General features: G+C 39.9%; 2 protein-coding genes across 5 annotated transcripts in view; both read right to left on the minus strand.

Moving 5' to 3' along the window:
- Positions 1 to 9393: 9393 nt before the first annotated feature.
- On the minus strand, positions 9394 to 11685 carry LOC147641586 (uncharacterized). Its single transcript, XM_086791122.1, has 2 exons — positions 11533 to 11685; positions 9394 to 11369 (listed from the first exon to the last, which is right to left on the minus strand). Exon 2 carries the CDS (start codon positions 11047 to 11049, stop codon positions 9559 to 9561), a length of 1491 nt encoding a protein of 496 aa, XP_086647248.1. The 5' UTR covers positions 11050 to 11369; positions 11533 to 11685; the 3' UTR covers positions 9394 to 9558.
- A 12317-nt stretch (positions 11686 to 24002) lies between these two features.
- Positions 24003 to 25337, minus strand: part of LOC147641587 (DNA repair protein RAD5A-like) — a 36374-nt gene continuing 35039 nt past the window's right edge. For all 4 annotated transcript variants that reach the window (XM_086791220.1, XM_086791289.1, XM_086791430.1 and 1 more), the window contains 4 exons: positions 25072 to 25165; positions 24737 to 24808; positions 24524 to 24622; positions 24003 to 24400 (listed from right to left, as the gene is read on the minus strand). In XM_086791220.1, coding sequence (XP_086647346.1) covers positions 24278 to 24400; positions 24524 to 24622; positions 24737 to 24808; positions 25072 to 25165 — 388 coding nt within the window. In that variant the 3' untranslated portion in view covers positions 24003 to 24277. The remainder of the gene's footprint in view (positions 24401 to 24523; positions 24623 to 24736; positions 24809 to 25071; positions 25166 to 25337) is intronic.

The following is a 25337-nucleotide window of genomic DNA, read 5'->3' on the forward strand; positions in this document are numbered from 1 at the left end:
AATTAATCTTTCATCATCTAGACTTGTTTACTTAATCAAGATTGTTAGAATTGTTACTAGTCATTCACATTCATTGCGCTTAAAGTTTTGATATATTGAAAAATCAATTTTATCTACTCTTCATTTATAATCTCACACCCTCTCTAGTAGCATTTCAACTCAAGGTTAGTATTTCCTATCCTTATATCCATAATTAATTTATCTTTTATTCTTATAATGTTGAGTTTCTCATGAGATTATGTTTAATAACTTTATATACCCTATCCATAGAAGTAATAACGACTCACATCTCTTTCGAGTGTTAATATTGTTTTTGACAGATTATTTCTATGACACCAATCAATGGAGGTATGTATATGTATATACTCACTTTTATTTACAAGACTTTTTCATATAAGTTTTTATAATATTTTTACAACCTAAGAACCTAATTAATAAACCATAGATTCAACATTAAGATTAGTTCAAGTCCAGTAACTTAAATAAAATTTCTAGATATAGAAAATGTGTGTCGGAATTTAAGTTTCAGAGGGAACTCGCCACTCCGCCTCAAACTTCTATTCTGAAGGAAGTGATGTATAGAATTAATTTGGTGGTATGGAACATCAGATTAGTTTCATATACTTACTCCAAACACATTTATGTCTTCTATCTTTTACCATCCTATGTGTGTATGTGCAACGTACCTATGTGGTATGGGACACCTAGACTCGTTTTACATACATTTTGATTGGTTCATTGAATATACATTATGTGTAGATCTAATCATGAATCCATCATCTCATGCGTTTATGTAACTGTATATCGAGGACGCACGTATATGGCATGCTTGTGGACCTCCATTATTTGTTTCAGTTGGTTCATATGGTGGGGTGATTCCCGGGTTACTTATGCCTGGCAAACATGTGTGTGGCTGTTATTTGAATACTTATGGGTTATCTATATCGAGGACGCACGTATATGGCATGCCTGTGGGTCTCCATTATTTGTTTCAGTTGGTTTGTATGGTGGGGTGATTCCCGGGTTACTTATGCCTGGCAAACATATGTGTGGCTGTTATTTGAATACTTATGGGTTATCTATATCTCAAGACGACGTTGGGATTAATTAATGTGTTCAATTAATTGTTTAACTAACATGGACAGTGTCTGAGTATAGCAACGAGAAGTGCGAGGGTACCGACGATTGAGGTGTCGTATGGCTTGGATTGAGCGGTGGTGTGAAGATTATGATCATTTTTATTTTGTGAATCATGTATTAAACTTTTTGTGCATATTATTTTTTATTTGATAATCAGTGTGACGATCACCAATTTAGGTGTCGCACGAGTTTTCTTGTTGGTATTCCATGTCCATAAGAACCTCTGAGCCATCATGCCTTTATGCCTTGGAGCCATGTTCGGACCTCTGAGTTTACCTTGCAGGCTACGACATCAATTCCTACAAACATATTCTTATTCTCTCAACATTTTTCTTACACAACTGAGGACAGTTGCTTCCTCAAACGGGAGGACTGTTATAAGTATATATTTTATCATATTTTTTTATGAATTGATAATTATAGAGAAAATATGTTTAGTTTAATTTGTGTAGAATTTCGCATAATGAAATGTGCAAATGTGCACAAATATTTTTTATGTAACAAGGCCCATTAGCAATTACATTTGGGCAAAGGTTTTTATATGTATAAACCTTAGGAGACTTCATATGGTTAAAAATATGTAAAGCAATACCCCAAAAGTCGGACAAGTAAGCCCAATTTATACGCACATCTATTATTAGCTCCTTGGGCTATTTTCATGAATAAAAATTCTCTAAATACTCATGTCATGAAAGTGGAGCTACACGACATGGGAGGGAGGGAGGGGAGATTGCACCCGATCTTGTCTTGATGGTGATGTTATTTTATTTCTCTTGCCTTGTGTTATTCTATGTTATTTGATTTCAATTTAATTCAAGTCTTTGTTTTCAATTTTGAGACATTTTGTGAGTTTAAAATTATTTCTTCAAGACGTACAAAGGTACCCGTGACATATGATCGAGGAGGGGAGGGGCGTCCTTGGGAAAACTCTCTGAAACAATGAAGTCTCCCATCGATGGCACATAACTGTGCCTATAGAACCTCTCTTCAAGTTCCAAAAGATGCTAGTCTGTAGTTTGAATGGTTGGATTCACACAAAGCATATTCAGTGGTACAAGTGGAAGTCTCAAATCATCGACAAAGTAAGAAGACAACCAGTCTTGCAACATCTCAGTTTGCACCAACCTCCCAAAATTTTCAAGTAGCGAGGGTAAGTTCTCATCCTCTTCTTCCATCGATTGACTGATAACCCTTTTTCGAGAGCTTTGTGGGGGTAGAGAAGATTGCTACAATAGTTTCTCGGACCACATTTGACACAATCTCACTTGGCCCTATATTTTCAATGCTCTTTGACAATGTCGGTTGAGAAATGTTAATGACCTCTGGTTTGCTGACGAGCTTTTCGAGATCAAGTTGATGAAGCCATTATATAACATACAACATTGAAAATGACTTAAAAGTCAAGGGGAGAGGAGTCTTGTGTGTGTACATGAGTGTGTTAGTATGTGTTTGTGTACCTCAGTGTGTTTTAGTGTATATGTCTATATCTATGTGTGTACATGAGAGATGTGTGTATACGAAAGAGCAAGCAAGCGAGTACGTGTGTATGTCGGGGGAGAGAGAGAGAGAGAGAGAGAGAGAGAGAGAGAGAGAGAGAATCACCTTTACAATGTGTGTAAAAGATAGAGAGAGAGTGTGATTATATGCATTTGTGTTTTTCTTTGTGTGTGTATTTGTGGGAAGAGAGAGAGGCATGCAAGATGTGCAAGACTTTATAGTTATTCCATATTTCATAATTAGATTGGGTAGATTATGGTTGTTTTGGTAGCATCATGTTAATGGAACGTTATTTGTTGGCCGAGCTCTAGTTCCATATTTCTTCCTTAGATTGGAAAAGCAACGTTCATCACCTACCTGCACACAAGCCCGATAGTGGATTCGTATAACACGAGCGTGGTCGTCGCAGAGAGAGAGAGAGAGAGAGAGCAAATAACACAGTAGACACCGATTTCCTCCTCGTCGAACAAATAATGCAGCAGACTTCGGCTTCCTCCTCCGCCGGTTTTAGCCTCATTAATCGGCCCCGCAGCTCCACAGCTCCGCCAGTCCCCTCCTCATCATCAGAACAGCTCGCCCATGCTCGCTTGTGAACTGACGTCCTCATCAACCACCATTGAACAGCTACGCGGCGCCGCAGCCTTGGCAGTGACATCCCCATCTCGTCTGATGGTTTTGAACGTCTTGCAGGCGATTAATGTTACCCTAGTCGAGCGTCGTGATGTGGCTAATATGACGTGGCTGCCACATCATACATCGAGTATCAACAATATGACACACCAATTATTTGTTGCCACGTGAGCCCCCGTCCTCCTAGCCATCTCTACCAAACCTTTTCTTCTTCTTGAAAACGACTTTGCCCCTTGCACTCTAGCATTTTCAATTGTAGAACTCCTATCCTTCTAATTAACTCATTGAATCCCAAGTCCCTCTCATACAAAGTAAGCTCGCCAAAAAAAATCCCCCCTCTCATGACACCTTGTGCTTCATCTTCTTCAAGGGACTTTGGGCCTTCTTACATCTTTCATATGCAAACCCTCGAGCAAATGCAATGCCGGTTTCATTGTTGGAGAGGGGCTCTTGATAGTACACTTTGTGGTACAAAAGGGCACACTCCTCAACCAAATCTAGGTAAATAATAATCAAATGCATCTTTGCGTTTTTCTTGTGGACTCGAGTGAACGTCGATAGCCATTGTTTGTCAAAAACTTCTTCCTCAATCAAGTCTCATGCATCGCCACCATCGAAGCTAAGTCTATACTGAGCATTGAACTCCTCTTTTGTAAAGCAAAAGCGACTGAGCTTAGGATATTCAAAGTCTAGTACACGCAGCCGCCGACACACTCTCCCTATAAGACAAGCCAAACATTAAGTAGAATCCATACATGCAACAAGACATTTCAAAACAACTTTGCAACAATGTAATCCACTTGGAATAAGCACCTTTCCCACTAGAATCGAGGGGAATAATACTTAGCACATTTCCCACCAAATAATCGAGGGGAATATGACTTAGCTGCATGATGGTGTCCACTTGAATTATTAGGAGACTTAGGAGCCTACTTGTGTGCCGAGGTCTTCATTGAACAACCCACTTTGTAACATGTCTTCAAAACAAATAACATTGTAATCTATGATTAAAACAAATCAAGGCTTATGGAGAGAGGAAAATCGAATTATGATAAGTTTAATACTTTGTAATCAGTATACAATAGTAAGTCGTTTGCTACATACAGTGTGTAGGACATGCAACATATAGTGCTACTACTTTGAAATGCATTCAAGCTGTGGAAAGCATTCAAACTGTGAAAAGCAGTCAAACAAGTAATGCTACTACTTTCACATGCCTATAAGCTGTGAAAAGTAGTCAAAGACATTCCAACTCTCTTGAATCCACATAACACATTTTCTATTTATTGAAAAATAGCAAAGTAAAAATTATACTTATACTTGAAAACCTGAACAAAGATGAACACAACAGGTGGCAACACTTAGAGTTCACACAATCTTCCTTCTTCCTCAGAAGCAGCTAGGTATTCGTATCACACATTGTAAGGAAGTAATTAGTTTTTAAAAAAACAAAAACAACATGTTATCTGCCTAATGCAAGGTTTCTCCCCTTTCTTTCTACTTCATGTAACCTTTCTTCCCTTCCTTTCTACCTCATGCAAGGATTATGGCCTTCATTTCTTTCCTATCCATCCACAAACGCTGCATGTTGCTAGTGTTTAGGCTTGCATGGAGCTTGTGGCATGACAAAGGAAATGCACACCTGCTCTCTCTCTCTCTCTCTCTCTCTCTCTCTCTCTCTCACACACACACACACACACACACACACATCATCTCTCTCTCTCTCTCTCTCTCACACACACACACACACATGTGTGTGTGTGTGTGTGTGTGTGTGTGTGTGTGTGAGAGAGAGAGAGAGAGAGAGAGAGAGAGAGTACCAGAAACTCAAAAACAAAAATGTGTGTGTGTGTGTGTGTGTGTGTGTGTGTGTGCGAGAGAGAGAGAGAGAGAGAGAGAGAGAGAGAGTACCAGAAACTCAAAAACAAAATCTAGCATGAAGCTACAAGAGGGAGGCTAGAGTTGTAGTGAGACCAAGAGTAGAGAGAATCAAATTATAATGAATGTGCAATCACGTATACCACCATGCATTACTCTAAAGTTGTCAACAAAATGATGGCCTTAAGAAAATGATGACCCATTTTCATTCCCCAAAGTTGTCAACGAAATGACGGCCTTAAGAAAATGATGGCCCATTTTGTATTTCCCAAAGTTATCAATGAAATGATGGCCTTAAGAAAATGATGGACTATTTGCGTTTAATGTGAATAATTTTTTTCCAGTCTCATTTTACAAGTGCTTGTAAGAGTGTTTTTTGACCACCTGTTGTTAAGCACACAAAAAAAAATCATTAAAAGTGTACCACCTTACCTTTCTTTCACCCCATTATCAAGTTGCCTTTTAAACAAAGCAACTCGTGCATCATTTTTAGCTGGATACATAGTCTCTAATGTGTCCCAAGAAAGTTTAGATGTTTTGCAAGAACAAATATATGGAACAATTGACCTTTTGGCAAATAAAGCAATTAATGCCAAAGCTTGTGTACCATTAGAATCCCATCTTCTTTGATCAGCACTAATTTGAGGGACATGTGTGTGGGTCTATTGGCCTTAGCAAGAGGATTTATGCTAGGGTGGGGCTCCTCACTAACATGACCCCATAAACCCTTGGCAATAAGGACAATTATAACCATGAAACTCCAAAGGGAGTAATTTGACCCATCTAACTTGTCTCCAAAGGGAGTAATTTGGCCCATCTAACTTGTCTCCAGAGGGAGTAATTTGACCCATCTAAATTGTCTCCTTTTAAAAGAATACCAAACATAACATTGGATGAGTTGGTTGATATGCATGATTGTTGATGTTCAATCTAAGAAAGAAAGATGCTAAAATAGCTTTAAATGAAGTCACCAGTAGCATAGATGCTCATAACCAATCTCTTAGTCTAGTAAAAATTTGTAGTTGCATTAGATGATTGAAGTCTACATTTGAATTGGATGATTAAAATCTACAGTTGAATTAGATGATTGAAATCTGCAGTTGAATTAGATGATTAAAGTCTTTAGAACAATTGTTGAAGTAGAATCGAGCGATCAAACTGCAATAGAATCGGTTGATTGAAAAAGTGGAATCGCTTGATTGAAGAAGTTAAATTGCTCGATCGAAAAAGTTAAATCGTCGAATTGAAAGATTGAATCAGATGATCGAATCAAGTAATTGAAGAAGTTGGATCGTCGGATTGATCGCACAATTGAATTATGTCTAATCTCATGATTTATATAGGAATCGAATGATTGTAAAAGTTGGATCGTTGATCGTTGATCGAATGATTGTAAAAGTTGGATCGTTGATCGAACGAAACCTGAATCAGTGATTACAAAGGTTGGATCACCGATCAACCTTGGCCCAAATCAGTGAGATCAACCTTGGCCCAAATCAGTGATTACAAAGATTATTTACCATGTGTCAAGTTATCCGCCACATGTCAACTCGTGTTGATGTAGTGACTTACTTGACTTGATGGTGTAATTGATGGAACTCATAAATTGATGGCATGGATTGGTGGCATTGAATTGACGGAGATTCAGCATGGACAAGACATATGTCTAGCAATACTTGTTGAAGTCATTGATGGAGCCAACTGCAAGTCATTTGGACGGAGCCGACGATAGTGATTCATTTGGACAGAGCTCACTATAGCAAGTTAAAACGTACACGCACACAATGCTTAATAAAAAGAACAAAAAAGGGCGTAAAGTGTGAGAGAGAATGGCTAGCTCAAAGGGGAGAAAGGTGAAGGTGCCATAACAACCGAGAAATTATAACTAAGTGAGGTTTCTTATATACTAGCTAATCCTCCTAACGTGTTCGTTCACACCTAAATGGCCATGGGAAAAAACTTGATGGGACAAAAGTGGCCATGGCATTCAGTACGTGGCCTCACTGTAGGGCTACCATAAATATCTAACAAGTGAGGGGTGCTACAGAGATTTAAAGAGGTTTGGTAGATCACAGGGATGTAGACAACAAATGGGTGTTTTGGGGTGCAAGAGACATTATGGTATGATTTCAAAGAGGTGTTAGAGTTGAAAAGATTATCTCTCAGAGGATCTCTCAAACAGACATACACTTACACCCTATCTTGACTAAGTACACACACAACAGGGCTTAGCAGCCATTCACACACTTAGATCAAGTACACACCGATCATAACAACCACAGAGATAAGGCCTTACTTCCAATAGCCCCCCTCAAGGGCTATCTTCTCTTGCTATTGTAAGGATAAATCAGGAACCATAGTCCTATTTCATATGCTTGTGGTGGTGCACCTTGGGTAGAGCTAACAACCAAGAAGAGGGACCAACCATCATACACAATCGCCATGGACTACATCATAAGGTGATCAAAGGTGGTTATAACTGTGATAAACACTTGATCTAGAACACAAAACACAACTTGCTTGGTCTAACATACAAAACAAAAACAAAAGCCACAAAGAACTTTGACACACACAAGGAAACACACATCTGTATAGCAACACATTTATCATCTCTCCCCATCAAATGCAACCATCACATCATTCTTGAGTCGTGTACTTCTCACTCTCTCTCTAGCTCTCTCTCTCATTCTCTCTCTATCAATGTCGACTTCAACACGATAGCCATGTAATTTTTAGGAAACCTTAATTTTTTTCGAGCATAAGATGAAAAAACTATTATGTGTAATGATTCAACCTTTGACCCACCAAATGGGTAGGCCAAGTTGGTATCAAGGGGAGGAGATGATAAATGTGTTGTTGTAGAGCACATATGTAATGATTCAACGTGTGAGCCACCAAATGAGTGTGGCAAGTTGGTAATTTTCAATGCACGATACATGTACCTTTTATAAGTACAAAGGTTCTCCTCTTGACATCACTATTTATGTCACATCATAAATAAATATTTAGATATTATTTATTACCCTCTAAGAGGTGGCTCACACGCATAAACACATAAGTGGGTTTTTACTCCTTTACTAGAGGATGGTCACACATGCACACAATATTTCCTCACTCGTTAGAGTGGGTTCACACACATACATACACTTACACACTATGTTGATCAAGTACACACACAATATGGCTTAATAGTCATTCACACACACTTAGATCAAGTACACACTAAAAATAAAAAGCACAAAGATAAGGCTTGCTTCCAATGTAGAGCACCTCCATTAGGGTAGCCCCTATTGCTCCTATCCCGATTGCATGGGGTGCAATTCATAGATGGCAACGTAATATTCAAGGTTGGATTTTTTGCTACAAGCATAGAAACTTACAGCTCAAATGTAATCCTACTCTTGAAAAGGAGATTGAAATGTTTGCATTGCCCTTTGAAGGCATTATCTTACTAAATGTGTATCCTTATTATGAGGCTCACCTAATCTACCTTGTTTAAATGGGATCTGCATCATGTAGACACTTGTTAGTGTACTCTTTAGTGTACCACTAGAGAGATCGATCTCTATATCGATAAAACACATACCAAAAAGTGCACACGTTTCTCTTTTGAGCACATGCATGGTGGGGTTAGTAGAGGGTTGGTATCTATAGTCCTCTCTCTCTCTCTCTCTATCTATCTATGGTCCCTCTTTGGAATGAGGAGAAGCCCTAGAAGAAGTTCCTCTCTCTGACTCTCTCTCTCTCTCTCTCTCTCTCTCTCATATGTGCAATTCTACGAATGTGGTGTCCTCCTCCAGAGTCTGTAAAACGAATGCGAAAGATCATTATTTGTGTATATAGCCTGTAGAACCCCTAAGCTTCTCTCTCTCTCTCTATATATAGGATTGTATAGGATGGAGGAGGGGAGTGGGCCTAACGGAGTGCTAGAGGAGCTGTGTCCCATGCAAACTGAACTTTCATGGGTGCAAGTAAATCTAGTTTTCTAGGTTGGCAAGAAGAGCATCTACATGTAAGTTTGGGGTAGTAGTCCCAGTTTTGGCACATAGCCAAATGTACGGTACCGTAGGGTATTAATTTATGCCCACAATAAGATTTGAGTGATTCCTATAGGAGAATAGTACATAAAAGTGGTCTCCAACTTCAAAGACTTTTAATTAAAAAAATTCACCGTTTCAGTCATCAAAGACATTTAGTTTTGAGCAGCGCTCGCTCGGTTTGGAGTTATTCAAAACCTTCCACACGAAAAAAAAAGTAACAAATAATTTTAAAAAAATAACTTGATGACATCACATAGATACAACTTACAAAGGGCAGCATCCGATGTTGCGCTTGAAGCTTTTGGCAGGATGATGATGATGATCAGTGATGGCAACATCTGCCACGTCAGCTGTGTGATCTGGAGCCTGCTTGTTACTGCTGTTTGCACATGAAGTGCTGGTAGACGCGGGAGCGGAAGACTTTGCGCTGGGCGACGAAGCCCGGCATGATCATAAACTCCACGGTTGGCAGAGCCGTGACAGGACAGCGTGAGCAGCTGCCAATTGGCGGTACTGCCACGGCTTCCACGTACAGCGGATCCACCGGATGTCCCCGCGCGACACGTAGGATAGTGGCGGAAGGGGTGGCTGATGTCGCGAGGCGGTGCAGAAGCCATGCCCATTTGGCCGCCCGGAGGAAGGCGTCCATGAAGCGGTCGCGCTGGGCGGCCGACCGGAATGCTAGAGCGGCCGCGGGCAGCAACGCCAGCACCTCCTCGCTCTTGGCCGCCGCGAAGTTGTGGAACGCCGGCTCGTAGCTGGGAGAGTGCATCCTTAAAGCCTCCGCCGGATCCAGACCCTTCATTCGGACATACTCTTGCAATCTTGACGCCGCGCGGGCGCTCGGGTCGAAAATGTGTGTCAGGCCGCTGTCATCGAAACTGTCGTTCTCGAAGCATCGGAAGAGGGCGGCGTTGATTCTGGCTTCGAGGGCGTAGCTGGCGTGCACCCGGCGGAGAAACACTGTATTAGCTTCCATTTCCATTAGAGTATTGATAAGGGAGTAACCGGCCCGGACAATTTGCTGCATGTAAACTCTGCAGAAAGTGTTGATTTCCCACCGGCACCGCAGCATGGCGGCCTCGAACATCTGCACAACTTTCTCCGCCGCCACCTCTTCCTGCCGCCGCCAGCCCCACGCCGGAGACTCCCATTCTTGCGCCGCCTCTTCGGGGTCGTCGTCGGCTTCGTCATCTAAAGGTTTCTTTCTCCTGATGAGAAGACGGGAGCCGTCAGCGCCGCCTCCGCCAACAAGAGATAGCGGCGCTGGCATCTGGTCGCCGGCGGCGGCGCTACTGGTGCGCTCCAGCATCTCGTGCTCTTGGCTGGCTATTGCCTGCTGCTGTTCCATGTGCCACTCCCACATGTCGCTAGTATCCTGCGTTTCGAGCAGAGCCTCCTGCTGGGCCTTAGCCTGCTCCAGAAGCGCCGCCGCCGTGAGACTGTTTAGCCGAGGCAGCGGAGCCGCCGGCGGGCGGCCCTGATAGCTGCCGGACTGCCCCTCTTTCGACTTAGACCAGCAAGTAAAGATGCCGGTGATGACACCCATTGCACTTCTGCGCTTTTCATAGAACACCTCATATCTATCATAGTCGCCCTGAGACAGCATACTTTCCGACGAGGTGGAAGCCACGCCGGCACCGCCACCACCGCCGGCCGACCTTGTAGAGGAGCCCCCATGGCCTTTTCTGCGCCCTCCAGCAGAGGAGCCCTTCAACATGCTGCTACTGCCAGAAGACCTGGCGTCCAAGTGCAGAGTGACCTCTCGAGCAGCCACAACGGCATTCTGGTGCAGTCGAGGGGAGCTTCCTGGGGCGCCATAGACTTGGCTAACGTGGCCGTCTTCACGGCGTTTGTGCGACATCTCGGAGAGATGGTTGCCCTTCACAACATGCAGCAGCACTATTGTTGATGATAACTATGGAAGTAAAAGCGTGCAGCTTACTGGAAGGCGCAAAAGGCTACGATGGAGACCTTGAAATAAGCTCGCGATCCAATCAAACCCTAGAACATTATCTCCAACTTTACCTTGTGTTGCCCTTCCATCCCATCATTGCAGTAACCGTGCATCCTTATCCCACATGCCACTGTATATTCCTTCTATGCAACTTGTAGTCTGGCCTTCCAAACTCACCATGACTCTGCAGCAACCACAACATGCACCGTATTCCATATCCACGCTACCTGAAAGCATAGCTCCAACAGCGGATTCCTCATGCTGATAAGCTATGCCGCAACATTGAGACAGAGAGAGACAACATACAGCCAATAAAACAAAGCTTCTGCACCAGCACGCTTGAGAGAGAGAGAGAGAGAGAGAGAGAGCGAAAGAGAGCAGAAATCATACATTAACGGACAGGAATGTCGCAGTGGAAAGAGCTCTCCGAGCACATGAACCAGACTGGGCGCACTGCATACATCATCAGCATTAAGATAATGCGGAAAAGCTAGGCCAATTGGGCTCAAGAGATCTTTTACAGTGCCTTGCAATGTGTGAGCCACAGTAGTGGAGACTCAGAGGGGTCACCAAATCCTGAATCCTGTTGTCCAATAACCATCATACGGCGACAAACGGGATGCCGAGACAAAACTGTGGCAGGTCTGTCTATCACGCCATCTTTTTTAACTCGTTTTCACGTAAAAGTAGTTTTCTTCACCCAACCGCCAGAATTGGCTTCCTTCCAATGCTTCCACGCCCATTAGGTTGGCTGATCCCTTCCAATTCCTACCACAAGTTTCTTTCAACGCCGCAACCAACACCGTGGCCACATTGTCAATATATATTGTCATACATACACACCTCAGTAGGATCATTTGCACATATGCGCTGTTCCTACACATGGAGTGATAAATGATTTGGCCCTATACCAAAATGGTCGATGATTGGTTGTAGAAGGCCCTGGAGTGAACATAAAACAAGGGTCTTTAGAGGTTAGAACATGCCTTATTAGGGTCTTTACACACTTGCCTTGGTGTGCAAGACTAGCTACTTAGGAGTCAAGACCGGTGCGGCTTTCATGGGCGGATGTGTCACCTCGTTACACATTAACCCTAACCTTGGCCATTAAGTGGTCGATGGTCGATGCCAAGCTAAACTCTTGGCATCGAGACACTCATGCAGTGTGTGATTCATGAAGGTCAACATCCAAGGGAGTACATCTAGCAATGAAGCATAGATCAAGGTGCTAGATGCTACCATATGTAACAAGCCTAAGACCATTTACATCATTTTTCCCCATTTGTAAGATAGGTGACATGTGCATAGCTCTACAATGACATACATGTGTAAAGGGCCTTGTTAGGGGCTTTTCACATCCACCCTATCCATGCTAGCTATGAATGAATCAAGCACTTGTGTGGGGTAGCTGATCAGCATGGATGAGCTCGGATATATTGATCGTTAATCTCTTATAGGCTTACACATCAAGTTTTGATTAGTGAGGAAGTCCATGCATGCACTTGTCCGTTCTCACCCGAGTAAAACCTAGCACTTGTGCTCAATCTTGTCAAATGATTTAGCACCTAAGAAAATGTGTAGCCTTTCATCACTTTAAATACATAGAATAAACAAAACCCATTCAATCCAACATATGGTTAGTCTTATAGACGCGGGATATGTTGAGCCCTAGCTTAGCTTAAACGAGGCCTCATGTAACATTTGGTTAATATAAAGCTACATGAGAATGTGTACACTTTGTCTAGGAGAATCACGAGACTTTGCACTGAGGATACCATGTCATGTGTTACCTCACAACTTTGACATGTTGTATTTGTCATCCTTTTTCATAAAAGGTGTGGTGTACTACACTAAAAGTTTTGGGTTCTATAAAACAAGTAATAACTTTATTGGCCATAAAAATCTAGTGTACCAAAGGTAATGCTACACATGAAAAAGGCCTATGTAGCTTTTAGTCTTGAATCTATACATTCATTTTTACTTTTTCTTTGTGTATTTTTGTCAATACATTAACTTGCCTCTAACTAAAGAATTATAATGCCTTTGTAAGCCCATGGATGTTCTACCTATGATGATATAAAGTTAAATTAGATTGCAAGTCACCGAGGGTACTTATAGCTTCTAAATAAAATTATAACAACCCCATAGCAAGATGTATCTCCATGTAAATCTTTGATTTCCTACTCATGCTATGAAAATCCATGTCAAGTCATTTTATATGCATAGTCCCAGCCCCAAGCTACACTTAAGGTAAGGGCATACTAATCTAGATCAATGTCAATTTACTTTAAACTTCTACACAAATGTGGGCTAATTGGATTTATTAATACCTTGTGAGGGAGGTGAGTTATATAAATGCTATTAGAGTCTTAGTGATTGGTGTTTAGATTGATTAAAACATGTTCTAACATAAGTTATAAATAATGTCAAATAATTATTCGCTGTATCAAATATGGGACTATATGCATGAGAAGTGTGCTATGGTCCTAAATATTTGCTCGATATATATCAGATCTGGGTCTTTATCCATGAGAAGTGATTTATGGTCTCAAGACACCTCTATGCATGTATCTCTTTCTATGTCACATAAGTAATGCAAAGCTTATTATTGTAATTCTCCTTGCATTATAAGCTTGAGGACTTTAAAGACTAGTACTTTGATTCTCCACCCAACCATCTCCCAAATAGTCCCTAAACTCATAATGCAAGGAGCATTACATTGGTATCATAGCCAAGTTCTTTCTCTTCTATGTTTCCATTGAGCTACATTGCTAACTCTAATCTCTACTCCTTAATCTCTTTTCTATTCACTTCCATAAGCTAATCTCTACTCCTTAATCTCTTTTCTATTCATTTCCATAAGCTAATATCTATATTTCTCAAATCTTCTCCATACAAAATACCTCTTGCCTAATAAATTGGGCATGCTTTGGAGTTCTACATGGAGCAAGTGGAGTACAAGACAACCTTAAAGGATCTTTGAAGCAAATATCAACAAGGAGGAATCAACGAAATTGTTCTTCACATCATTAGGGATAATTCATAATTACCCAACCAAGTAAGGTCATTGTGTTACATTTTTTTTCTTTGTAATAAATTTTCCAGTTTGCTTAGTGTTAGAGTAAATGGCTTCTCAAGGTAGGAAAGATGAAATTGGTGAGAAGGGAAAAAACCTAATGTCCTCTTTCGACATGGAAGAGGATATTACAAAACCAAATGAAATAGATATGCAAGATTTAGACCTTATGATTATAAGGATATAGAAATGAAGGAAATGAAAGAAAAATCTCTAATATAGAAATAAACTTGAGAAAATGATGGGTCTTCTTAGCTCCGTGGTGGGAGGGGAAGGATTGGAAGTAAAAGAAATATCTAAAAATATTGGTGAGGGAAGGAAAAAAACTTTAGAAAAATGGTTGAATGAAACCATAATTGAAGAGGGTCCCAAAACTAGAGACAAGGACATGGTATTCAAAGATTTAAAGGCACCGACTTTTAGTGGAGAAGAGAAGGAGATAAAGATGCGATCCATATTTCTCTACAAAAATGGCAAGATTTGCATCTTTTAAGAAATGTGCTTGATCATAACCACCCTATTGAAGCTATCATATCCTTACAAGGCAAAGCTTATAAGTGGACGAGTCTAGCGAAAGCTAGACAAGTACCCGATTCTTGGGATTCATTCAAGGAATTATTTTTAAAGAAATATCTTCCTGAAAATCAAGAAGACCAAAATTGGGAGAAGTGGGATAATTATTCTATGGAGCAAAAGAATTTAAATGTCACTCAATGTATATCTTGCTAAAGAGAAATTGTCTTAACGCTTAAGGTAATAGACAATTTTCAAAAAGTAAGAAGCTTCATTAGAGGCCGAAAAAGGGAGTACAAAAAGGAAGTTTGCTCCAAAGAGCCAAAAAAACTTAGATGAGGCTATAAGATTTGTAAAAATTGCGCCTACTTCTATGTCCCTTGGGCTTCCATTTTATACCATCTACTTCTCTTTTTACTTTAACTTTAATGCCTATTAACCATTGCTTAGGTATTTCCTATTTGAAATCACTTGAACCTTATTTATATGTAACCTTAGGTATTTCCTATTTGAAATCACCTAAACCTTATTTATATGTAACCTTTTACATATAAATAATCTTTCCTAGTCTTACCTTAGTGTTTTCTATTAGTCTCATAACACTCATACTGCAAACATGTTTTTCATTGACTCTTTTACGTGTTTGTATGTTATGAAAAGCCAACCCATATGGCTCTTCATATACCAACTTATATTTTTCTCTATTATGTGTTTATATATTATGAAAATCAGACTCGTATGTCTTTTCATGTGTTTGTATATTATGTATATCAAACTCATATGGCTCTTCATGAACCAAAGATCAAGTTTAATTATAATTAATTTTATGGAGTGGTAAGTTGTATACATTGATGGTGCAAGTCACTGAAGAACTATAAAGGTTAATTTTGCTAGTTTTTAGGAGATCTCTAGAATTCTATGTTGAAAATAACATGCCAAAAAGATTCAAGTTTGGTGCATGTTTTCAAAGAAATGCATATAAATGGTCTCTGACATAGTTTTCCATTTTCTAGAAAATTTTCATTGTCTTGAAAATGACTAAATAAATCACAACTTTGTCAACTCCCTCTACATATTCAAAAAAGAAAGTTCTAAGTTAAGGAAGAACTAGGACGTTTCCATTTTAGTTTTACAAGGTAATGTGTTATTGGGTCTCTATTGTAAACTATTGATCTAATTTTAATTTTACAATAAGGTTATGTGTTATTGAGTCTCTATTGTAACTATTCATCTAATTTTAAAGAAGAAAAGCTAGAATATGCACAATCATTTCAATCATAATCCAAGATTTAATATTATTGTAAAATGTGACATGCATGATAATTACATTAGTGTTTACTTAAGGATGCAATTTTGTTCAACAAATTATTATTGACAAGGCCTTTTGTAGTTAGCTAAGAACCACCAATTCTCTAATTAAAGCTACCACACTACATTTACATCTACCTAGTGGTACTTTTAAAAACATTATCGGTAATTTGGTTGAACTTGCTCAAGTGGCTATTGTACCATGCTACCTAGAAGGGTGTGTGAGTTTGAATCTTGATGCCTAAATATATAGCACATACCTTATAACAGAAAAACAATGTGCCCAATAATAACTAACAAGGTGATACCTTATGTGGTATTGAAAATTTGGTAATTGAAGGGGAGCATAGTGCATTCTATGTGGGTGTGTTTGATCGATCATGTAAAATGGGTGAAGAAGAATGGAAAAGTGTAGAGATGGGTGATGCCATGGGTAAGGTTGGTAGTCACATGGGCCACAATCACAAATATCTCTTGCACTTGGATTAGTCACGTGCTTTGTGTGTCTTGTTGAAATATCAAGTGATGTTGAGTAATGTTTGGAGCAAGGGGGAGTCATATGTGATCCTCAAACATTTGTATGAGTTGCATAAGTCATAGACTATGGATCAAAGGGTCAAAGGGAGCACAAAGATGGAAGAATATATGGAATGGCCAGCTCATGTGGAGGCTAGAAGTAGGTGCCTAAAAGAAGTGGGAAAGATGCCAAGTGGGTGTTCAGTGCTCACTTCAAGGGAGATGGTGCTAAAATGTAGGCTCAATGTAGGACAAATTAGAAACTAGATTAGGGAGAACTTAATAAATCTTATGGGTCATCATTAATGGAGATGTACTCAAGCCTTTAAAAAAGAACTCTACCTAATGGATTAACACATGAGCTTTTTTAGCTATTTACCTCTTTCCTTGTCATTATGCTTCATTTTTGTCATTAGCATTATCATTAGTGTCAAGCTCTTTATTGCATTTCTAGCATGCTAAGATGTTGATTCTATCCCATTTCAACACACCCTAATCTTCTCTAGGCACAAATCTCAAGCTGTCTATGATCATGAAGAGATTCATTCTCACCACAAAAGCACAAGACTAGACTCAATTGTGATAATGGAATTATGCCCATTATCATTCGCCAACACAAAAGCACATGACTAGACTCAATTGTGATAATGGGATTATGTACATTTCCATTAGTCCAAAATGACTTATATACACACCTCATATTTACAATGTTCATCACCTGCCCACTCTAGTGTCCCAGGCATAAAAGCTAGAATGAGTTAATTTTCTAGGCTATGTATATAGACATTACACAAGTCGTAAGCTTGGTGATATCCCAAAATCTTTACATGAAGTGTATCACATTAGAATTACTGTCCAGGCATTGTAGAGTCACTGGAAGTAGATGGAGTAGTGTCATTTGTAGGGAGTCACTGGAAGTAGTTATTGAAAGTATGTAGAGTAGTGTCATTAGAAGACTAACTAGTCCAACAAAATTGATGCCCCATTTCTCGAAAGGTTGCAAAGACACTATGGGGTACAGAGGCATCCTAACTTTGTCACGTGTGATAGTAAATTGTTGATAATTCATTGTGTAGCCACATTACCAAACAGCATAGAATGCCATCACACCCTTCTAGTAGGAAGACTTTCTTCATGATGGTATTATCTATGTGGTGAAATGTCCTCTAGCCACTCTGAAGTTAGGATCTCAATCCTTGTGAGCATGATCCCATCTTGGCTACCTTGTATAATTTCCAATTGACAAGACGATACCTTCATAATAATAAGACACCTCACTTTGTCCCTATTTAGTGGTCTTTCCTAGGGTAACCCTAGCTTGTACAATTTTGAGTTGATAGGGGGTTGCCTTCTTAATATAAGGCATCTTGCTCTATCTTTATTTAGGGATCTTTACTAGGGCAACCCATTAATGTACCATACCTTCCATCCATTCAAGTAAAACACGTTGAATAGTGGAGCATCAGGTAAGATCATCATCTACTCCTTTTGGTGGTTCTCCATTCGAGATGCACAACATATGGTCCGCATGCACATGTTGTGACCCCTTTTGCTGCACAATCATTTTATGAAGTCAAACTCTAGTAGGATCAAAAGCCTTTGGGTGATCCTTCCCATAGCACCTGACTTGTTGACAAGATATATAAGGGCTTCATGGTCTCTACAAAGAAAACAAACTTATTTAACAAAAGGCTTTTGCTCCTCATTTTATAAGTTGTATATACCTAGAACCAAGGAAACAAGAAGAAAGGTTGAGCCTAGAGGTGTGACTAGGGAGCACATAGAATCTCTATAAAGATCAGGAAAATTTGGACTAAAAAAAGAACCCTCTAAGGAGAGCTATGTGTAGTTTATGTCAAAACACCCACATGTGATATCATTGGAGATCCCATGAAAGGTAGATTCTAAATCTACCTTTTGGAGTTGAGATGCTCAAGCTATGCATTCCCCACTAAAAGGTAGATTCCAACCATTGTGATATTCCCCATTGAAAGGTAGATTCCAATGATTTGTCACAATCTTGGAATCTACCTTTTAGTAGGGAAAGTATAGCTTGAGCACATCAACTTCAAGTTTTTTCAAAGGTGGTAGATTTAGAATCTAGTTTTTAAGGGCTCTCCAACGGTATATCACATGTGGGGGTTTTAAGGTAAGGTATGTAAAGTTCACCAAAGTCCCTCGATGACATAGCTCTTCTTTTATGAGGGCCCTTTTTGAGTCCAAATTTTTCCTAATAGAGGGAAGATAGCAAAGGAAGCTATGCGTAAGAAAGAGAAGGCACTAGAGGAGAGAAGACATTTGAGGGCCCTTTTTTAGTCCAATTTTTTTCTAATCGAGGGAAGATAGCAAAGGAAGCTACACGTAAGAAAGAGAAGGCACTAGAGGAGAGAAGACAGAGAGATTAGATTATCATGGAGTGAGGTGACTTGCTCGAGGTTCACCACCATGGACTCAAGAAGCTTGAGCATACGGGGATGTGTATATGTTTGAAGGGTTGAAGGATATCCAACCTTTGTAAATTATTCTTTTCCCACACATGAATAAAACGAAGAGCATCATGCAACAACTAGCAAGTTGGCTCCCTTGTAGAAGTAGAAGATGCCATCTCCAATTTATTAAAAGCTTAAAGGTGTAAAACCTACACTTATAGAGGAAGACCAAAGGATTAAATCCATAATTGGACCTACAATGGGAGAACAACCGTACTTCCACAAAGGACCAAGACCATGAGTGAGAAGCAAGAACAAGATGAAGTGTCATGTCACCATTGCAGTAAGATGGGACATATATATCAAAGGACTTCTTACATTGAGTCCAAGCTGAAGCAAACATGATGACTAAAGAGAAGGAGAAAGGAGATAACTTCCCAAGAAGGAAGTCAAGCCTCAAAAACTCTCTGGGTAAATAATGTAATGTCTCTGATCTCTACTTGTAACCCTATTCCCACCTATAGTGTAAAGTCTCAAATCAAAAACATTGTAGCTTAGAAGGAAAGATGAGATGGACCACTCTAGCGAATGACTAAGAATGTAGACCAATACATGTATGATGATAGGGATTCTTCACTTAAGGGGGAGTGTTAAAAAAGAAGTGATGAAGAGTACTTAGAATTAAGGGGGAATTCGCACCTTAGAGATAAAATATTGCTAAGGTTATAATAAATCACATTTGTAAATGTTAAGAATCATTGTAAGCATTGTCATCGTAGATTCCTAGGAAGAGGATGCCTACTTCAAGTGGGCAAGGGGTGAACACAAACGTCTTCAATCAACATTAAATGAGCCTCAAATAAAGAGAAGTGGACCTAGAATTAAGGGAGATGATATAGGCCATGTTCAGGTGAGGATTAAGTTAAGTCGTGGGCTCATGATGTACCTCAACATATTTAATAAAGAGAATGTGGAGAGCTTCAAACCCTAGCAAGCAAGCACACACACAAGAGAGAGCAAGACACAAGAGAGATGGATAGCTGAATGTTCTTCTATCTTCTTCTTCTCTACTCACCCAACATAACATAGAGATAAGAGTACACACTATATGGGTTAGTACTCAACTACTACAACATACAAGTGTGAACCCGACTAAATGAGCTGGCACTATAACTATGCCAATCTCTAGTAATCCAAAATGGATGTTACAAAGCCTGTCATCCCATTGGATGCATATCACCCATAATCTCACCAACCATGCCACTGGTGTAGATGCGGAAGCTATCACCCATGCGGGTCATCAATGTCCGTCGTAGCACTAGTTGAGCTCAATATCTCAACACTCCCCATCGAGCTCAACTCCACACACTGCACTCCAAGTACGCTCCTAAACCTGTGGAGCTTCTTTGTGTCCAATGCCTTCGTGAAGATATCAGCCACCTGATCCTCTGTGCTGACATATACCAGATCTACATCTGCTGCTAGAACCTTCTCCCCCACAAAGTGATAATGCACCTCAATGTGCTTCGTTCTAGCATGATATACTGGGTTACTGGCCATGCTGCTCGTGTTGTCACAATATATGACAAATGCCCTATCCCCACAGGCTCTCCCATGTCACCAAGTAGCTTTTGAAACCAAGCTACCTCACAAACTGCCATAGCAGTACCCCTATACTATGCCTCTATACTCGATAAGGCAATTGTTGGCTGCTTCTTACTGCTCCAACTCACAGTAGCACTCCCAAATGAGAACATAAAACCACTGGTAGATCTCATATATGCAATACTACTAGCCCAATCAGCATTCTGTGTACCCATGCAATTGTATCTCTGTACCAGCCTCATAGAGAAGTCCATAATCAACTGTGGAGGGATTGAAATGCCAAATGAAATCCAAGATAATGCAGCCCTTACCTCTAGTCTTGGGAAAGAGACAAGACTTTATGTGTGTAGAAAAGTGGCATGCCTCTATTGCATAGCCCTAGGGCTACCCTGAGGAATGTGATCCAGATGAAACCATGAAGAAGAGTGTGAATGAGGTTAGTCCATAAAGGGTGGATGGAGAGGTGACAGTGACACTACAAGTTTAGTAGCATAAGGCTTGCTACTAAACTTGTAGTGGGAATCAATACTCATTGTCAACAACCATGGGGTTGTAAGTTCCTAGTGTGAGCCACCATGATGGACATTGTCTTGTGGAATAAATGAAGAGCATGTCTAGTGCTATCTTCAATGGCTTGGAGCTTCTCCATCATGCCAACTCAAGGTCGAGAGTGAACATTGGACATTTAAGGGGCTACGCATTTAGTAAAAGAAATTTAATGCGAGGGAGGGTACTCAATTACTTTTCATCACTATGGGAGTGTGTAGATTCAACCTTATTACTTTATATCACTTTCCACAATGGCTAAAGTTGGTATATTACTTGTTTGGGGGGAAAAATTCATTGTTAAATAGCCTATAGGCCTTGGGACGATTAGGATTAGGATTAGGGTTAGGGTTATTGAGAAATATATTATTGCTGCCGTCCCTGACACTGGTCATTTTCAGTGTCATTTTCTTCTGGCTCTCGCGGCTGGGACCCAAGTGATGAGATGAATTCTTCAAAGTCCAGACGCTCTTGGAGTGGTTGATGGCTGCTACCATTGTCATAGTTACACTGATGGGTTCCCTGTTCTAATCTGCTCTCGAAGCCCGCAAACGAGTCTTCCTGCTTCAGAGCTTCTAAGATTGTTATATTTGTGTAATTTGGGCCTAGAATGGCTAGATATATGGATTAGTGCGCAGGCTTCTGATTTGATGCATGGTAGTTAACGTTTTACCTAAATACGACTTGTGTATTTTAGGTGAAATCGATTAGGGTTTCTTTTTTAGGTCTTGGCGATTGAATACGACATTGAATTTTTTTAGCCAGGCTTCGGTAATACAGTATTTAAGCAGCGTAATACAGTCTAATTCTAGGCCTCTCACCATTGGCAGCTCCAAAGATTCTCTCCTTACATGTTTGTGAGTGGAAGTCTCGTCTCCTCATATGCAATGTCTCCACTGGACATACACTTTTTCTTATAAGGTTGAACCTTTGTAAAAGGTATTTGGCTCTTAAATTTAATCACAAAGCCCTCAACAACCATGGTGTCCACAATGTTACAATAGAGGCTATTAGACCTCCCAACCATAGCTCTTCTTCGTCTCCTTTGAGGGTTGTCTTAGCAAAGTAAATCCAATTAAAGGGTCACGAAGGGAAGGCGTGTTCTACATCTTGCAGTCACCGCATTGACATGACAATTATTAGCCTGTTCCCATTATTACAAAATCCACCAATATTTGTGCACATTCTCATGTGAATAGAAAAGGATTTTGGAAGCGTAGTAATATGAAAGGAGATGTTCTCAGGTAACTCTTATGTTGTACCATAAAACATGTACTCACAAGTGACCTCATAAAATGACTATACAAGACCTATACCATCTAGTTATCTTCAAAGAATTGCTGTGACTTCATTCATAACTTAGAATAAAGTTGGGTTCGAGGTTTTCATGCCTTTAAAGAAACCCAGTAAGTGTAGTGCTTTGACATTTTGGAATAACTTGAAATATGAAAAATATGAATAATGGCTTTTAACTTTGATATCTACATTAGACCTTGGTTTAACTTAAGATTAACAAGACCTAAAGCCACCCACATGTATGTCCAATGACCCAAGATGCACACACAACGTAAATCAAAGTGACCGTATATGGTGGTTCTAACCTCCTTGTGTGCATTTGTCAATCCAACTTTTGTGAAACCACATCACATTTACTAAACCATTTGTGCACTATTGAGTTGAGAATTTGGTTTCAATTAATGCCTAAAACATTTTTGGCTTGGAAAGTGACAGAAAGCTTAAGATAAATATAGTACATACTGAAAAGTTAAGAGCTTCATTGCAAAATAAAAAACTAATAAAGGAAAAATACAGCAAAGAAAAATACAGGAAATACTGAAAAGTTAAGAGCTTGATTGCAAAATAAAAAACTAATAAAATAAGAGGAAAAATATAGCAAACGCTTTACAAAATAAAAAATTAATAGGACGACTTAATAACTAAAGGAAGGAGATGTATCACATGTAATTTATCATAGATGGCATCTCACATGTCATGTTGTATTGCATGTGTCATATATTGTGTAATAATGACCGGAGACTATTAATTGTACAAATATAGCATCAATCATGTGTGGGTGAGAGTTGACATGCTCTCTTGAAAATTTATAAAATTCAGGACACAGTTGCATGTCTTTCATGCATAGTCACATGGAACAGGAACGGACAGATGGAATGGGGGTCTGTTTTGGAACGGGAACGAGAACCGGGAAAGAAAATGGGAACGACACACCATCACCATATGGCTACCATTTGCAAGCAAGGGCATATATTGCCAAGCCTTTTAGATGCAAGGTCATACACCACTCTCATATGATATGATATGATCATAGAAAAATACAAAATTCTCATTTACTCAAAAATGAGACCCTGAATGCCTTTAGCCAAGGATGCACATTTGTGGAACGGGAACGGGAACGACACAGGTTATGGAACGCGTTCCCTCGTTCCCAAGGCTGTGGAACGGCGTTCCATGTTACTATGCTTTCATGTGCTTCATGAGTCTTCACAGTGTATAGGATGTCATCCGTCTCACCTTGGTAGCCTAAAGATTAAAGAGCTTATACAAGCTCAATGAAAATCCCACATGTTGTGTGCCTTGTGGCTACAACATATTCCATACCGTTGCTTCAACATAAACGGTAATCTATGCACAACAAGTACCTCTAGGTATTTCAGAGCGTAGCCATGATAAAAAATATCTCCTTTAGCCATGCCTTTCTCTTCTGGCTAGCTTCAAGACAGCAACATTGTAAAAAAAAAGCTCTAAAAACTCCCATCACACATGGTATCAAGAGGCTAGAGTACAATGGTGATACCACCTTTGTTGCCTGGAGAAAGGTAAGTAAAAGTCACAAAGTCAGTCACTGAATACACAACTCTTCTGAATTTGATTGAATGTAGAAAAGTATCACAACTGCAGTAACAGCTGCAAAACAATGTTGTCCCCTCTACAAATACCAATACATTTCTCATGACAACAATTGCTTTGAAACAAAGCGGCCTAGCTACAGTTCTTGGAAGAGTGTATGAGAAGTGCATTTGCACAACCATACAAGAATGCACATGGGCAGTGCTCATCTGTAAGCCTTGATGCTTGCTTTACGACTTGAGGCCATTAACAAAAGCAGGCATTGATCTGAATTTCATCTGAATAACATCTTCAGCTCCTCTATCCTTGCAGATCGAACCTCCTGATCAGTAAGTGCCCCTGCTATCATACGCTGCTTTCGGGCTTGGACCTGCTGCATTCTCTGCTCCACCGTCCCCTGCTTATAAAATCATGCTGACCTGAGTCGTGGCATATGATTTATGTTGACGTGCCTTATGAAAGCAAAATACTTTAAGCCTCAACCTGCCTAGGACTGCTTACTCAAATGCTCATGTAATACCTTGGTTATGAAACGCTTAATCTGGACCTTTTTAGTTTGACCAATTCGGTGTATACGCATGATTGCCTGCTCTTCGACGGCAGGATTCCACCAAGGATCCTGCATGAAAAGGAAAGGTATACTTTCAAAAGATGATTTCTGTTGCTGAAGGCCAGTGTTTGTATACATTACAATTCATGTCCACACACAATGTCTATGGTTAGCAGTCATTACCAAAAGAAATGCATTTGAAGCAGCCGTCAAGTTGATGCCTACACCTCCAGCCTTCAAAGACAGGAGCATAACCTGCAAGAAGATGCAACACTAAAATCTTTAAGCATTTTACAGGCTTTGTTGGAATCAAAGGTTTGTTTATGCATGCAAGCATAGGAAAGCACAATGCATAAGGAATGTGAGTTTATAAATCTGTACACATACATGCACACAGAGGTGAGCAGAGTGTACACATGAAAAGCAAAAGCGACACAGATATGTGTGCATGCAAGCACATCACATCTGTGTGACGCCATAAACTTTGAAACAAATTTGAATCTCATGAAAAGCTGTACCTCTATGCTTGAATCAGATCTAAAGTCCTTAATCACATTCTCACGCTGTTGCTGTGAAAGTGTTCCATCCAGGCGCACAAACTTGATATTTTTCCTACAAAAAAGTAGCAGTTCTAATTAATCCAACAAATGCTCCAATTTTGTAAGGCACGCAAATGGTGATGACAAGTAGAGTAGGATAACGTTAGATTCAAGGTTCTATCTGGTGACAGGTGGTAGGAAATTGTGCACCTGTAGGCAACTACATATGTGAAAGGCACAAACAT

Source organism: Cibotium barometz, chromosome 1 (assembly GCF_041138505.1).
Source record: "Cibotium barometz isolate CiBa-2024 chromosome 1, ASM4113850v1, whole genome shotgun sequence".
NCBI lineage: Eukaryota > Viridiplantae > Streptophyta > Polypodiopsida > Cyatheales > Cibotiaceae > Cibotium > Cibotium barometz.

Bases quoted from the DNA above. Each gene is read 5' to 3' on its own strand.
- LOC147641586 (XM_086791122.1), bottom strand. From the start codon at position 11,049: ATGTCGCACAAACGCCGTGAAGACGGCCACGTTAGCCAAGTCTATGGC.